The following is a 15253-nucleotide window of genomic DNA, read 5'->3' on the forward strand; positions in this document are numbered from 1 at the left end:
CCACTCTCTCACTCTGTCCTTACAAATTCCTTTGAGTGGTTGCAGAGTAGCCTAACAGAAATTAGAAGAGCACTTTTCTGGGCGGTGTGGGTCCCCTCAAGGTTTTAGTGTGCTATAGTTGTTTGATTCAAATCGCTGTCTTTCTCAATGTGACAGAGGTTGTTGTCTGATAAGCTGTCCCAATATCTCTAGATAAAATAGCATTTGACTTACTATTTATGTAGCTGACACAAATCTGAATCAACATAAATCAAGAGGAACAGTGAGTAGGATTCCTCTGGGACAAATAGCCTGGGTCCCAGTCTGTTTAGCTATCATTCCATTCCTTGCCCTGCTAAACGTGTTTTCGGCAATGACAAGGAGTACAAAGAGCGGAATGTTAGCAAAACAGGTTCTGCATTTCAGGCTGTGAGACAAATACTATTAGTTGCATGTCTTTTACACACGAAGGGCTCCATTCAATCTGGATGGTGGAAATTCAGCGTTACAGCCTGATTGAAATTGACAGTCAATGTTCCTGCGTTAGCGGAGACTGGATTCACGGTAACCGCTGCAGACGAGGGTTCAATAGGAAATGACCTTTACATTTCTAGTGTGCTGTCTGTAACACTTGGGGCGATACAGATGGAATTGAGCCCTAATTGTTTGTGGCCCTGTGAGATATTTTTGGAAGCAGATAAAGAAAACAAAATGTCATTATAAAGTTGAGTTAGCCAATAAACATTTAATTGTCTTAAATACTAGTAGAAGACCTGATAAATAAAATCTGTGCAAAAACAATTCTCTAACAATTGTTTGTAAAAGGAAGAAAAACGTCTTCTGTTTCTGTAATGGGTCAAGCTGACAGACTTCTTTTTTATTTTATTTGAAGTGTTTTGCTGCCATCTAGCTGGGGGACATCAAATCACAGGTGAATTATCAACAGTAGCTGAACAATTTAACTCATTCAACATAATCCACACAACAAAAAATTATACTCATTAGTCAAGAACCACTGAATAGTGGTAACGCACAATCGAGTTATCAACTTAACTGATTTAGTTGTTCCAATATTCTGTAATCAACAGAAGGCCTACTCATTTTTAAATATATCCAGGACATCATGGAGCCAGCCTTTCTTTCATGAATGGTTTATTACAAAAACGCAAGACAAAAACAAGTCAACTGTATTCTAAATGGCAAACACAATACAAAAAACATACACCTCTCTATAGGATGTAGGTCCGCTGCATCAAAAAAAAGAAAGAATGACAGCGAAAAAAGAAAACGATATGAGTTTCAGAATCTAAAAAGGCAGAGATTACTGAAAAACAAAAGAGAGGAGAATATTGTTTGCCACTGGAGAAAAAAGGCCAGAACCACAACTGAAAACCAAACCAAATAAAACTGAACTCAATGAAGGTCTGTTTTGAAGGGAACCAGGGGAATTTAGCTCTTCAAACAAACATTAACTTACATAAATACAAGGAAGGTACCAAGTTTTTTTTCATCATTTTTTTCCTCTTCAATTATCAGTGTGGATGCAATAGACCGGGTCTGTGCTCGATACATGCCTCTATACACTTTCAAGAAATAAGAAAAAGAAACAGAGGTTAGATGTGACAATTAAATTCCAATTTAAACAGTAAAAATGGTATTCACAAGGTCAAATGTCAATAATTGTTTAGAGTACCCTGGTTGTGTTTAAAGCAAATATAAACATCAAACAAGGAGATAAGTTGAGCACTTTCAACAGATAATTGAACAGTTTAACTGGAAAAGAAAATCCATCTGGCTATGCATGTATACAAGCATTATTTGAAAGCTTTGATGATATACAGTAAGTAGTTGACAGCACTTGATAATATTTCTGTGAATAGTAATGGATTTTGTGAGAGGTTACATCTGAAAAGGTGGAACTTTGGGGCAAATGGGGAAGGCTTTGCCACCGAAAAGATGTTTTCAACTATAGCCATTGTGAATCACATTCACTGCCATTTAAATTGCACCTTTGTTCCCAATTCATAAATAAGTAGTGCAGTTTCCCCTATAACCTCAATAGACAAATACTTGTACAAAATATGAAATCCCTAATCCCAGGAATATTTGAAGGTATTTGTCAAAATACACTGCACATATTAAATATCTCAATTATTCTCACTTTCACAATTGCAATGTTTTACACACACGCACAGCAGATGTAAAAACAACATATATTGTAACTATTCTCAAGTTATATTCATCATGCATACATATATATGGAGTCAATTTTATACTTTGTGGTAATTGCAGTCAGTATATGTTGACAAATACCACATATAGTATTTTCAAGTTCTAAGGATATGATTGGACTTCATATTTCGACATTAAAATCCTTAAATCAACAATCTGAATGTTCATCCGAACTCTTTGTAGTAGAACGAAACTGTCTAAGCACTCATACTACATAAAAACTTGGTTGAGCACTCGATGCTAGCAATTTTCAAAAAAAAAAGATGCAACAACGTAATTAAATCCCAAATATATAGAAAAAGATCTATATTTTGTTTTGTTTTTTAAATTTCACCACTGTGTGTTGCCATTGAGATCATAAACAAGTGATGTTGAGTAGGGGATGGGAAAGTAACACGTGCCAGTTCTGATTGAAGGATTAATCTTAGCACATTTATTGGAAATGCCTGGATTCAATCAACCTTCTTTAGTTTCTCATAAAGTACTTCACTGTTTTGATTTTATTGATGGTTGGTTTGAGCGTCATAGATTACTTGCGTGAACTGAACAGATACAGTAAATCTTGAAGATAAACCATAGAAGCTTGATTGAACCAGGGACTATGTGTGGTGTCATGCAGACATCACATCACATCCCCTAGAGGTCAAATCCTGATTTAGTTTGATGGCAAGGTTCCTTTTGACCCTTGTCATGTCACAGAGATAAAAAATAGATTATATACAGAAAAAGAGGAAATGGGTTTGCTCAACAGCAGAAGCATTTTATAGCAGTTTTATTTTGATGATGTGTAGCAAGGGTGGCTTCCTAACACGGCTGATATACTACACAGATGGTACAGTATACTTCACATCTGGCAAGACTCTAGCAACACTTTCACCCTAACCCTGTAGCTAACCCAGACCAAAAGGGAATGTGAACAAAATAAATCTAAATATTTATTTGCATGGGCAGCAGAGGACAACACAGTCAGTGTAATCTAGGAAAAGAAATATGCAATTTGCTGATACCATACCATAAGTCATCATCACACACACGTTATATACTCAAGAGTAATGCCAATTTAAGTCCGAAACAAGATCCCCAAAAACCTCCCAACCCCTGAAAGCCAGAGTAGTAAGCTGTGTGTGGGTAGTTGAGAGCAGACCACTACTGCTCTCACTCAGAGTCTGAATCAAGTGGTGCCATCTCATCTATGCCCTTCCACTGGCGCTGGTGGGCCTCCTCGGCATGCTGCCGCTTGTGCCTGGAGTAGCTAGACGAGTGCACAAATGTCTTGTTGCAGGTGGTGCATTCGTACTTGCCCCCTGTGGAGTGAGATCTCTCATGGTGGTGGAGGTTGGACAACCTGGCGAAGGTCTTTTTACAGTAAGAGCAGCTGAACTTGTCTCCCTTGTGCATTTGCTGGTGCCTGGCGAGGCTCTGCGCCTGACTGAAGTGCTTGTCACACTGCTCGCATGCATATTGTCCTTCCTCTTCCTCAGAGACTGATGTTTGGCGCTGCCGCTGGCGCTTGGCAGCTCTTGACCGCTTGTTTTTCTTGCAGAGGGTGTAGAAGTTGGGTTTGTCCCTCGAGCACAACTTGAGGCGTATTTTCAAGTCTGAGGACTTGGTGAGACTGTCTTTACCCTGGGCATAGTTATTCAGAAGATCCTTGACATGAGAGACTTGGTGTTTCGAGAGGCCAATGGAGTTCTTGAAGGTCATGTCACATTGTGTACACGCGTAGAACTTCTCTCCGGAGAGGTTCTTCACGATCGGGATCTTCTTCTCGCCAGGGATCTTCTTCGCGCCAGCCTGCTTTTTATTTTTCCTGCTGCCTGGCGGGCGGCGGACATAACTGATTTCTGCAGGTCGAGCACCAGAGGGAATACCCTTCCCTTTTTTGTGAATGAGCCTATGACGCGACAAGCTGGAGCTGTGGTTAAAATCCTTCCCACAGATGTTGCATGGGTAAACTCTCATGCCCCGATGTGTTCTCATATGAGTGCCGAGAGCTCTTCTGCTTTTGAATCGCATTGCACACTGTGTGCATTTATATTTGTTCCCCTCACCTGACCCTGCATCCATTTGCTTGTTTGGGGGTAGGGGTGCCTTTCCTGTGTGCAATTGCTGGTGTCTTGAGAGGCTTGAGGAATGACTATAGCACTTCCCACAGTAGTTGCAGCTGTAGTTTCCCCCTGGTGAGCTATATTCCCCTTTCTCCGAGCCTGAATCAGAGCCATCTCCAACAGGGACCAGATGGCTACTCCCTGGCTCAGTGTGGTCGTCCTCATCAGAGTCGTTTACTATGACACTCTGTTCTGCAATGTCACAGCCAGGGAACTCCTCCTCATACTGGGCAAAAAAGGGCTCATCTGGCTCTGCCTTCACCTGGTCAAGATTCAGGCCAGATCCCTCATCCGCCTCCTTTTTCACACAGGATATTGTGAACTTGGACCCGACCTCTGCCCACTTGACAACATATTCTATGGGCTGGGTGTCCAGTTCCACTGTGATGAAGTCTGCACCAAGTGCGTCCGGTTCAGACGAAGTCAAATCAGTTTCCGAGTCCTCCATTTGACCAGGCCCTAAATGTCAATGTGTGTAACTTGTGGTCTTGTTATAATTACAGGGTCAACAGATTCCACCACTCCTAAAAGAGAGAGAGAAAAAAGTAAAAACTACTGTCAGCTGCCTAGCTAGATAGCTGTATGTCATCGTAACAAATTAACATCACATCCAATATCACAAATAAACAAGAACGGTTGAATATCACAGGTTAAAACATTGACATAATTGTACTTTCACTATCGAAACGTGGAGTTGAATTGTGTACCGAGGAAGTGCTTTGCATTACGTTGCCTAGAGGAAATGAAACAAAAAAACGACTGCTTAAGTAGGTGTGGTGAGCTTGAGCAAAACAACAAATTATTGATAATTACAGACTGTTAGTTAATACATTACATTTGAGGTTGATTTACGCCACAATGACAGAAAATTACCAGACAAAGCAGCAACAATAAACAGGAAATACAGTAAGGGCTGGGATGAGCACAATGCATGATGGGAGTGGATTAAATCGGCTGTGACTAAAAGGCCGCATTACAACAGACAGATGTATAAAAAATGATTGCTTTCTTGTGCCCAAAACATAATCAAATCCTAAAATGACATCCAAGAACTATAGTGAATGACAAAGCAACATTGTCGCAGGGCGGATGCCGGTAGCTATATCGACCAAAGAGAGCTGGTAATGTATGTTTTATTAATTCCGCATTTTTAGCTCAGAAGGCGCTCTAGCTCAGACTAGACACAAATACTCAAAGCGGCGTGAATTCATCCCCCCCGCCATAAAAATAGCACCGAGCATTCATCATGGACTGTTTTTTTGTTGTTGCGTATTCATGCATTATTCAATTGATTTTCTCAGACACATATTTCCCTATTGATCAAGCAGCATAGTACTGATCATAGAAGCATAATACATTAAACAAGGAACATGTCTTCAGTCACTGATCATGTGGATCATCTTGGAAGGTTGACAGACTCAAATACAGCATCGATGACACATGCAGCTAGAGGGCATAAAACGAGAGCCAAGGCTCGAGAGCTGGCTTCATACGATTTTAAACAGCAGATTCAGTGTCATCAGAAGTCCCCCCCGTTACGAGAATGATTTTTTTTGACAGGAATTGCCACCAAACCGTGGCCCGAGCATATCACCCGGCATAATGCTCATTGCAATAGACATGGCAAGATGGCTATATTTCGCATAACCAAGACGTTGTATCGTCATGTTTTAAAATTATAAGTCTGGTTATGTAGTCAAATTTGACGTATGAACAATTATACCGAAATAAGCGATGGTGCAAGTTAATAATGTTCTCGAGATGACTATTTACCGGGCTTTTATCCTTCTAGATTCGTTGTCTTGACCCTCGACGAAATTAGTCGATTCTGCCGCACCTCTGTCAGATCACAACCAGCGTCCACACGGATATCAAGCCTTGGCAATGGCTGCGTATCGTCACTGATTTTAAATACTGTGGATTGTCTTAACGCGTTGGAGGACAGTGTGTGGCAAGCCAGCCATATGCATTTTCAATCCATGATATATACCGCTCCTGCGCAGCACGCAATGTATCTCGAATTTCATTGGGCAATGAACCAGAGAGGAACAGACGTCATTGGACAGGACATAGCATGTGCCTGGTGTCGTGAAAACTGTCGCAAACACTATTAAAACAGTTACATTATTCGTCTTCAGTCTATTACTTGTTAAGATAACATTTAAATATTACACATTATTAAATTAAATCGTAATAACCTCCACCCTTTCATTTTCGAACCACCTAAATACCAAATGTATTTGTCGAGCCAAACAAAGGACATCGAACCTTGGCTTTACGGCTTTTTGAGTGACGTCTTTTGGTGGCTGCAGAGACGAAAGGGGAAGCAAATGTCTACTGTTTGCTGATGATCTGGTGCTTCTGTTCTCAACCAAGGAGGGCCTACCGCAGCACCTAGATCTTCTGCACAGATGCTGTCAGACCTGGGCCCTGACAGTAAATCTCAGTAAGACAAAAATAATGGTGTTCCAAAAATGGTCCAGTTACCAGGACCACGAATACAAATTCCACCTAGACACAGTTGCCTTAGAGCACACAAATTATACATACCTCTGACAAACATCACCGCCACAGGTAACTTCCACAAAGCTGTGAACGATCTGATAGACAAGGCGAGAAGGGCCTTCTATGCCATCAAAACGAACATGAAATTTGACATACCAATTAGGATACTTGAATCAGTTATAGAACCCATTGCTCTTTACAATTGTGAGGTCTGGGGTCCGCTCACCAACCAATAATTTACAGAATGGGACAAACACCAAATTGAGACCCTGCATGCAGAATTCTGCAAAAATATCCTCTGTGTACAACGTAAAACACCAAATAATGGATGCAGAGCAGAATTAGACCAATACCCGCTAATTTTCAAAATCCAGAAAAGAGACGTTCAATTCTACAAACACCTAAAAGGAAGGGATTCCCAAACCTTCCATAAAAAAGCCATCACCTACAGAGTAATTAACCTGGAGAAGAGCCCCCTAAGCAAGCTGGTCCTGGGGCTCTGTTCACAAACAGACCCCACAGAGCCCCAGGACAGCACCACAATTAGACCCAACCAAATCATGAGTATAAAGGTGAAATTAAATAAATAAATAAAATGAGAAAACAAAAAGATAATTACTTGACACATTGGAAAGAATTTACAAAAAAACAGCACAAACTAGAATGCTATTTGACCTTAAACAGAGAGTACACAGTGGCAGAATACCTGAACACTGTGACTGACCCAAAATTAAGGAAATCTTTGACTATGTGAAAGGCCGCTGAAGGCAGACCTGGCTCTCAAGAGGAGACAGGCTATGTGCACACTGCCCACAACATGAGGTGGAAACTGAGCTGCACACCCTAACCTCCTGCCAAATGTATGACCATATTAGAGACACACATTTCCCTCAGATTACACAGACCCACAAAGAATTTGAAAAACAAATCCAATTTTGATAAACTCCCATATCTATTAAGTGAAATACCACAGCGTGCAATCACAGCAGCACGATTTGTGACTTCTACCACAAGAAAAGGGCAACCAGTGAAGAACAAACACAACCTACATTTATGTTCATTTATTTTCCCTTTTGTACATCATTACAACACTGTATATAGACATCATATGACATTTGACATGTCTTTATTCTTTCTGAACTTTTTTGAGGGTAATGTTTACTGTTATTTTTTGTTTATTATCTATTTCACTTGCTTGTGCAATTTAAACATATGTTTCCCATGCCAATAAAGCCCCTTAAATTGAAATTCAATTGGAAGCGAGGTACTACACTCGCTGTTTTCCCCCAGCTTTTTTCTAGTTTAATGAACGTCAACTAACTATGTAGACCAGACCCAGCTGCTATTGCATTGATGTCTAAGGGAGACACACCCAGTTAAGTAGACTGAAACTGTCAACGCTAAAAGGCCTGCGTGAACTCTCTTAAATTTATCCACCATCTTTGGTGGATGTCTTAAACAAGTCTGCTAACGTTACTAGCTAGCGGTCACTCTACTGTGTGACTAACTAATACTGTAACTAGCTACATTTTTTGAAACTATTATCTAACTGTGTCGGAGTTGAGAAACTAATAGTACACCCAACAATTTCAAAGAAGCTAACGGTAGCTAGCTAAGGTATAGAGATAAGTATTTAGTAATAGTAAGTTAGCTACCGTACCATACTCAGAAGATAGCTAACGTTAGCTAGCTCGCGTTAAGATAGCTAGAAACAAGACGAGGAAGCGCTAGCTAACATAGCATAGATAGCTATCAAGCAGCCTGGGTTTGAATTAAATGCTCCCCAGAATAGCTGGTATATAGGCTAATGATAAATTGCAAGCCATCTAGTTACCTTTACCTAGGTGCGCTAATAGCTAATTCCTTGATTAAAGTAAGTTAACTAGATAATTTCACTAACTGAGACAGGAAGGAAGACATTCACAGGTAAATTAGGAAACATGGACAATACATCAAGTGGACCCAGTAAGGGTGGAGCATCGCCTGAATATCCAAACACTGAGTTCGGCGTAAATTGTTTCTCAACGTGATATGGAAAGACTGCAATTCAATTCGACCTATGGCCATGAGCATCAGCTGACTATTTTCTGTGTGTTTTTCTCTCCTCACGCAGTGGCTGGGATGAGCCCCCTCTCACCGTATCTTAATGTGGATCCAATATATTTTACACATGTGAGTTCCAGTTAGTATAATGAATGACTTTGGTTCACAAATTTGGAATCTGCCAGATTCAGGACCTGGATCTACAATACAACACATCGGGTGTGTTTAGTTTTACTGGGGGAGGTCGGGTAATGTAATTATGTGCATGAGCACAACTGTAATTTTAGTCCCGTCCGAATCTGCCATGGCAGGAGAGTAACAATACCAGCCAGAATAACCTATTGTTTTGGCAAACTCCAAGGTCCTCTGATAATGCTAGTCCCGTGTTTCGAGAGAAATGTCTGAGTTTGACAGGTGTTGCTCGTGGTTTGAGAAATAAAACAATAACTGATCCTATCAACTTAACGAAGTGATGCGCATGGGCTATATACTGTATGAAGGCCTTCATGTATCAACTTTCACAGTGAATGCTTTTGTTTTACGTTTGCGAATGCATAACCATCGCCAAATGCATCATTTAAAAAAATAGCGCAAATGTAATGCAACCTTTGCTGTTAATAGATCGCAAAGCCGCATACAACTGCGCTAAACGTTTGGAAATTACGAGTTCGCTTTCTCATCCATAGCCTAAAAACGCATATCAAGTGCGCTGTTTGATGCACATCTGAAGGCTGGGGGGCGTTTAGGACGTCTTCTACTAAGGATCGCTAAACTATCCTAATGATTATGATCACACTTCCTCTATTCAAATATTATGGCGACTATATATGGTTTAGAAACTTTGGAACCAAGCTCAGTGTAGCCTGTTATCGCCTGAACCTGTTGAAATATCTTCACGCCTAGAAAAAAAACTCCATATTTCCGTCACAATGTCAATTTATTAAATAATCCGAATCGTCCTCTGGAATAACGCACATTATGGGGGTAATAATTACATACCCAACGTTCTCTAGTAATACTAGTCCGGTGCTAATAACTTCTAATAGATTTGAACATTGCTTTCTTCACCATCGGAGGCTGTTGTATTACATGTGAAATCTTGTTTTTACCCTTAGTCTCGCTCTGGAGCCTGTATGAAATTTCAATTATACGTGTGTAAATTCTTGTTTGTGTTGCTTTTTATGTGCTCAACGGGCTCCTCATAGGACTATCCGAGACCAAAGACATGGCTTGGTCTAAGCCACGCAATGTACAGTCAATCCCCCGTCTTTGCACAAATTAATGGTCTTTTGGAGGCCGTGATTAAATTGGATCTCCTTCACAAATTATTTCTGGATTTGAAAGACAAAGCAGATTAAGAGTTATGTTCGTCTCAATCACTTTTTCAGTATACGATAAATACTCATTCTGGTATCAACCAGCAGAGGGCAGTCTTCACCAATTTGTTCAGTATGTGTCAAAATATTTCATATGGCTGGTTGATAACTTGTCATGTTCTCCATTATGATTGCGCTGGCACAATGATTCAAGGGTTCCATTTGATCTTTTTAAAGGTTTAAAGGTATTTAAATGCATCTATATGGGTAATAATGTAAGCAGCAAGATTTTTTGCCAACCTCAATCTTATCGGTTGTGTGAACAATCTGCATTCTGTATTGGTTCCAACTAAACTCCAAAAGGATAACCACTTGAAAGGTTAGTCTTGGCTTTCCCTTACAGATATGAGGCGATTATTTGGGACTTAAATCTACTCAAAGTATATGCTGCTCCACGCAAAGAAGAAAAGCTAAGTGACATGCATGGACAATCTGACGTGACATGGCATGATATTAATCCATCATGTGTAATTATTAACACTGGACCTCCTGCTTAGTTCACAGTGAGGATCTTACTCTGTGGTCCAAAGGTAAACTGCCGATGGGATCAGACCACCGCTAGAGAGGGGGGGGGGGGGGGGGGGGGGGGAGAAGCACTGAATTCTATACCTCTACATTTGCTGAAATTGATTCTCGCCAAACCTCTTGGCTGAATTTATAATGCTGATAGGCAGCATCATCATTTCCCCCAGTCGGTATCAGTAATAACACATTGTTCCATGGAAAACTGGATATAGTAGCCCTATATGATGGTGTTTTGTTGTAAATCTGACCTACGCTGTTGCTTTCACTGAGATTATGTCACACTCACCCGGCCATTGAATGACCCTGTGCTTAACCCTCTAGAAGAAAAAGAACCGCACACCTCCTTAGACGAGGTGCTGGCCAGCGGAGCAGAAAACTTGAAAATAAAAGAGAGCCGCACACTCTAGGAGCTCAGGTGCAAAAATGTATGTCTTCATCAGGGTATAACCTGTGCTTAACACACCTTTGTCGACACACCTGACTTTTTAGTGCTGTGTAACACAGCTGGGTTTATAGGCCTTGTCAGCGCTCTTGACATCCCCAGCAATCACATGACTTAGTCCCTGTCAGGACAGGAGAAGGAGGGCGAAGTCTGCCTTGGCCACGGGTAGATTGTGTTCACTGTAATGCCGGCTCCAGTTGGAATATTGGTTTGACCAGGGTCATTCTTTTTCCAGCTGTTCGCTGTTTGAAGATAGACAGTGTCATGTGCAGTTTTACTGTTTGTGCATGTCTGAAGCTGAATCAGATCAATCATGAAGGTACAGCAGTCTAACTACATTTTCATCTGACAGGCTGTTCGTCACTTTGCCTGATCACCTCAACGCATGGTTAACATTTTTGATATAGGATCTCCATATAAACTGAAGCATAACTTCAACGGGCATGTGTCAGGTTTTCAATACGCGGCCATTTTACTAGAACCCCTAATCGTAAATCAACCCTTGTATCACATGGACTTTGTCAGAGTTGATGTTTAGACTGTAGATGTCTGTGTTTTTAATGGATATGATATCCTCACTTTTAGGCTCCTAAATCTGGTAACCCTCCAAGGAGCGACATGGGCAAACACACTTGGCTCACTGGGTGAGTGCCCGTCATTCCCCACCAGAGGATTGACGCACTCGTTGGTGTCATTTGAGCAGTGCCACACATTGACATACTGTTATTGTTGTTTCTATTGAGATAATGTGGCATTAATTCACCTGTATGCTTTTGTGTCCTCAGCTTTGATGTACAGTGCGTTTGGGGGTGGCCATCGAGAAGGCACGGTTAGCAGAGGATGACATCAACACTGTTGCTGCTGGGATTATGACAGGCATGCTGTACACAGGCTGGTAGAGGTACTTTTTTTGTACAGTACAATAGCTGGCTGGATAGTATGATGTTGAATACAGAACGGAAAAATCCGATTTCCTGTCTGGAAACATTTCCTCATGTCTCCTCATCCACACAAATGGGGGGGGGGGGGGGGGGCACTTGGGATCAGACAATGATAAACACTTCTATATTTTCCCCCAACATATTATTTTTAGTGGAATCTAATAGAAAATACTAATCTAGGACTTTATGGTTTGGTCGACCAGGAAAGCCTGATGGTTTATCTCAATAGTTAAACAGGTTTTGACATGCTTCTAATTTTCCTTGTAGATTCCACCTAAAACTCCACCCAGATGTCTGCATGTGATTGAAAGAGGTTGTTGCAGACACCACTTCCTGGTTAGACTGATGACGGTTTTTGTTATCATCTAGACAGGACAACCCTCTGCTGCCTACATTTCCCAGCATGCGTCGCTCCAAATTCACAAGGGGAAGTTTTTTGAAAGCTCGCACAGGACTACACTGCTATATCACTGGGAGGGAGGGGCGTGGGTACAACATCAGCCAAAGGGGTTTAAGGACACCCAACTAAATATACAACCGTGGGATCAACAACAGGTTTCAGCTTTAGAGTTCATGTACTGTTAAGGTTGTCACATGAACACTACTCCTCTGTCCGAGTTGACCACCGTGGGTTTTCTTTGCCAGACAACTATTATTTCTGGTCTGAACATGCTTGAAACTCATCAAACAGACATGCTGTCTGTCACATTTTAAACGTTAGACTTGCATGTAGTCTCTGTAAAATCTTTCCCTTTCTGACTTTTTATGGTACAAAACAAAGTCTAGTTATGAATGACTCTTGTTTATACTCTCTCCATCTGTGTTAAAGCCCTGCTGTAATAAAAACATAAAAAAAGTGGTTTAATCACATTGAAGCCGTGCTGCTGAGTCAAATGTCAAACTAAGGCCATGGTCATAATATCTCTGTCACTGATGTGTTCAACGTCTAGAATTCCACTCATGCAATGTGTCCATTGGAAATGAATCAAGTGAAGAGGTGCCTGTTTCCAGTTAGGGTTTGTCTTGTCTAGACCAGAGTAATTTCTCTCTGTATGGCCCTGACCTTCACCAGTAGGAACACTCAGATGGAATCAGATCAACATAAAAATAAAACAATTACGGACTTGCATTTGTGTGACATGCTTACACACGTCACTAAACCTTGCAGGAAAACATCTAGACATGCAGATCATTTCTTACGTCCATTAGGGAAGTAGGATAAACATAGCTAGTTGGACTTTTTTTGAGGCAACTGGCAACCAACCTGCATAATTGTAACATTATCCCATTGTGCTGATGCCTCTGCTGACTGAGTCTGCCTCCCATTCAATTTGGTTTCAGACTAGTGGTTAATTGAGAAGTCTCTTAATAGTAGTGGTAGTGATTCACACAGCGTCATAGTGGGATATTAATAACAATCCTGACAGACACTGAGGAAAATAAATGTTTTGTATCTAGCTACAGTGCCCAACCCTATCACATAGCCTAATATGAAAGGTTCTTAATTCTTTTAGAAAAATTCCCTGCTGGTGCATACGGCATATGGAAATTATCCAAAAGCAGTTCAATGTAGTGTTTTTGACAATGACAGCATGTTCTGCATTCTCCTTGCATCAGTGCTCTGCTCCCATGGTTGTGGGCTCCCTTGTGTGGGTAGGTGGGGTGTTGTAATTCAAGCAACCTCTCTGTCTTCCTGCCATGGTGACATAAGCACCCCTACTGCATCACACACACTTATCTAGGGGCTGTTGGTTGTGGGTGTGGGCCTGTGGCTGCAGTACGAGAGAACTTATCAGTCTTGTACCTTACCGCTGTATGGGGCCAGGGACAGCCAACCACGCTGCCTCTCAGCTCTCCTGATACACTCTGAAGACGTGTTGGGTCTGCCTTTGCTTCTGTGTGCCCATAGCAATGGCTTCTCATTGATACGCTTTGCCATTCAAGGCTGACGCTGAACTGTAAGCTGATCCCGTGTACTTTCCTATGTATCTATGTGTAATCATGCTTAGTGCTGATGATTTACACCATCGTGGTAACCACCACTCAACCCCGACTAGTACATAGGGCATCGTGTTAACTAGGGTTCCATTAACCAATGAAGACATATCCCAATGTTGCTGTTAGCTGTGCGTACTTTCCAGGTTCTATAGGCGTGTGCAAATTCCCACCAACAAACTGCCCTTTCACAATGCCTTTGTCAAGAGTCAGTGTTGAATGTAAACTGAGGAAACATACCTCATGTCTTTGTTCTATTGTGGCTGCGAGGGGGATGGTCAGCTGCTAGCGGTCTCTGTGGTACTAGAATTCCAGTCTTTATTCCATTACTGTTTATAAGTCGGTGTATGATATTGGTTTGATATCAGTGTAGGCTGGTTAGATTTGACTTGTGTGACTGACAGTTTTTTTTTTTTTATAGGGTGTGTACGTGGACCAGCGCGAGGGGGCCTGGCTCTGTCAGCTCTCTGTGTAACAACTGGGACCAACTGAAGGGAAACCCTCCCACCCGCTACTGAGCTCGGCATTGAACATGGACCAGTCAAAACATTTCCCCAAATATATCTTGATACCTTTGTAGACATATCCTCCCTTTCCATAACTTCTCTTGTCCCTGAGTTAGGCCCCATTGAAGGGTGGCCAGAGGTCTGGAAGATGTCAAGTGTTAGACCTAATTTATGCTTCAATGCACATCAACGCTGCACATTGATGTGTATCAATGTTGCTGGTGTTAGGATTCATTGCTGTGAATATCTGATCAACTGCCTATGCACATCTTTTTCCTAAATTGCACTGTGTAAATGAATCAGTATTATTGACAGAGTTGAATGTTGTTGCAAAGATTGAATGCTGTCTTACTGAAGTGAAAGGTGGAGTTGCTTCCTATGGATGTCTACATAAGTATCTCATTCCACAACTTTACATGTGGTAATTTACAAATGTTTGCTTTATGCCAAGAGAATGTTACTGTTAATTTTATTAAAGACAGGTCACAGTTTGTTAAACTTAGGGAACATAATGTCCTGCTTTCTATAAAATGTGATTTCATTTATCAGAAATGTCATACCAAGCCATCTTGTGATTTCACCTGACTTGCACAAAGATAAG

The 15253-nt window shown here is 41.2% G+C and overlaps 1 protein-coding gene and 1 long non-coding RNA gene across 9 annotated transcripts; one reads left to right on the plus strand and one right to left on the minus strand.

Moving 5' to 3' along the window:
• Positions 1-1114: 1114 nt before the first annotated feature.
• Positions 1115-6275, minus strand: LOC109889842 (zinc finger protein 883). 4 transcript variants are annotated; one of them, XM_020481588.2, is made up of 2 exons: positions 6093-6275; positions 1115-4843 (listed from the first exon to the last, which is right to left on the minus strand). In XM_020481588.2, the coding sequence occupies exon 2, from the start codon at positions 4765-4767 to the stop codon at positions 3367-3369; it is 1401 nt and encodes a 466-aa protein (XP_020337177.1). In that variant the 5' UTR covers positions 4768-4843; positions 6093-6275; the 3' UTR covers positions 1115-3366. The 4 variants fall into 4 exon arrangements, with proteins under 4 accessions (XP_020337177.1, XP_031679270.1, XP_031679269.1 ...); XM_031823410.1 differs by lacking the exon at positions 6093-6275 and adding an exon at positions 5155-5217; XM_031823409.1 differs by lacking the exon at positions 6093-6275 and adding an exon at positions 5027-5127.
• On the plus strand, positions 5274-15154 carry LOC109889843 (uncharacterized). Of its 5 annotated transcripts, none has more exons than XR_004209824.1 (5): positions 5274-5440; positions 8938-8996; positions 11796-11854; positions 11996-12111; positions 14568-15154. It is a non-coding gene; the product is annotated as an uncharacterized LOC109889843 (long non-coding RNA). The 5 variants fall into 5 exon arrangements; XR_004209823.1 differs by lacking the exon at positions 5274-5440 and adding an exon at positions 7934-8339; XR_004209822.1 differs by lacking the exon at positions 5274-5440 and adding an exon at positions 7936-8441.
• Positions 15155-15253: the final 99 nt, after the last annotated feature.

This window comes from Oncorhynchus kisutch, linkage group LG4, assembly GCF_002021735.2.
Source record: "Oncorhynchus kisutch isolate 150728-3 linkage group LG4, Okis_V2, whole genome shotgun sequence".
NCBI lineage: Eukaryota > Metazoa > Chordata > Actinopteri > Salmoniformes > Salmonidae > Oncorhynchus > Oncorhynchus kisutch.

Bases quoted from the DNA above. Each gene is read 5' to 3' on its own strand.
- LOC109889842 (XM_020481588.2), bottom strand. From the start codon at position 4,767: ATGGAGGACTCGGAAACTGATTTGACTTCGTCTGAACCGGACGCACTT.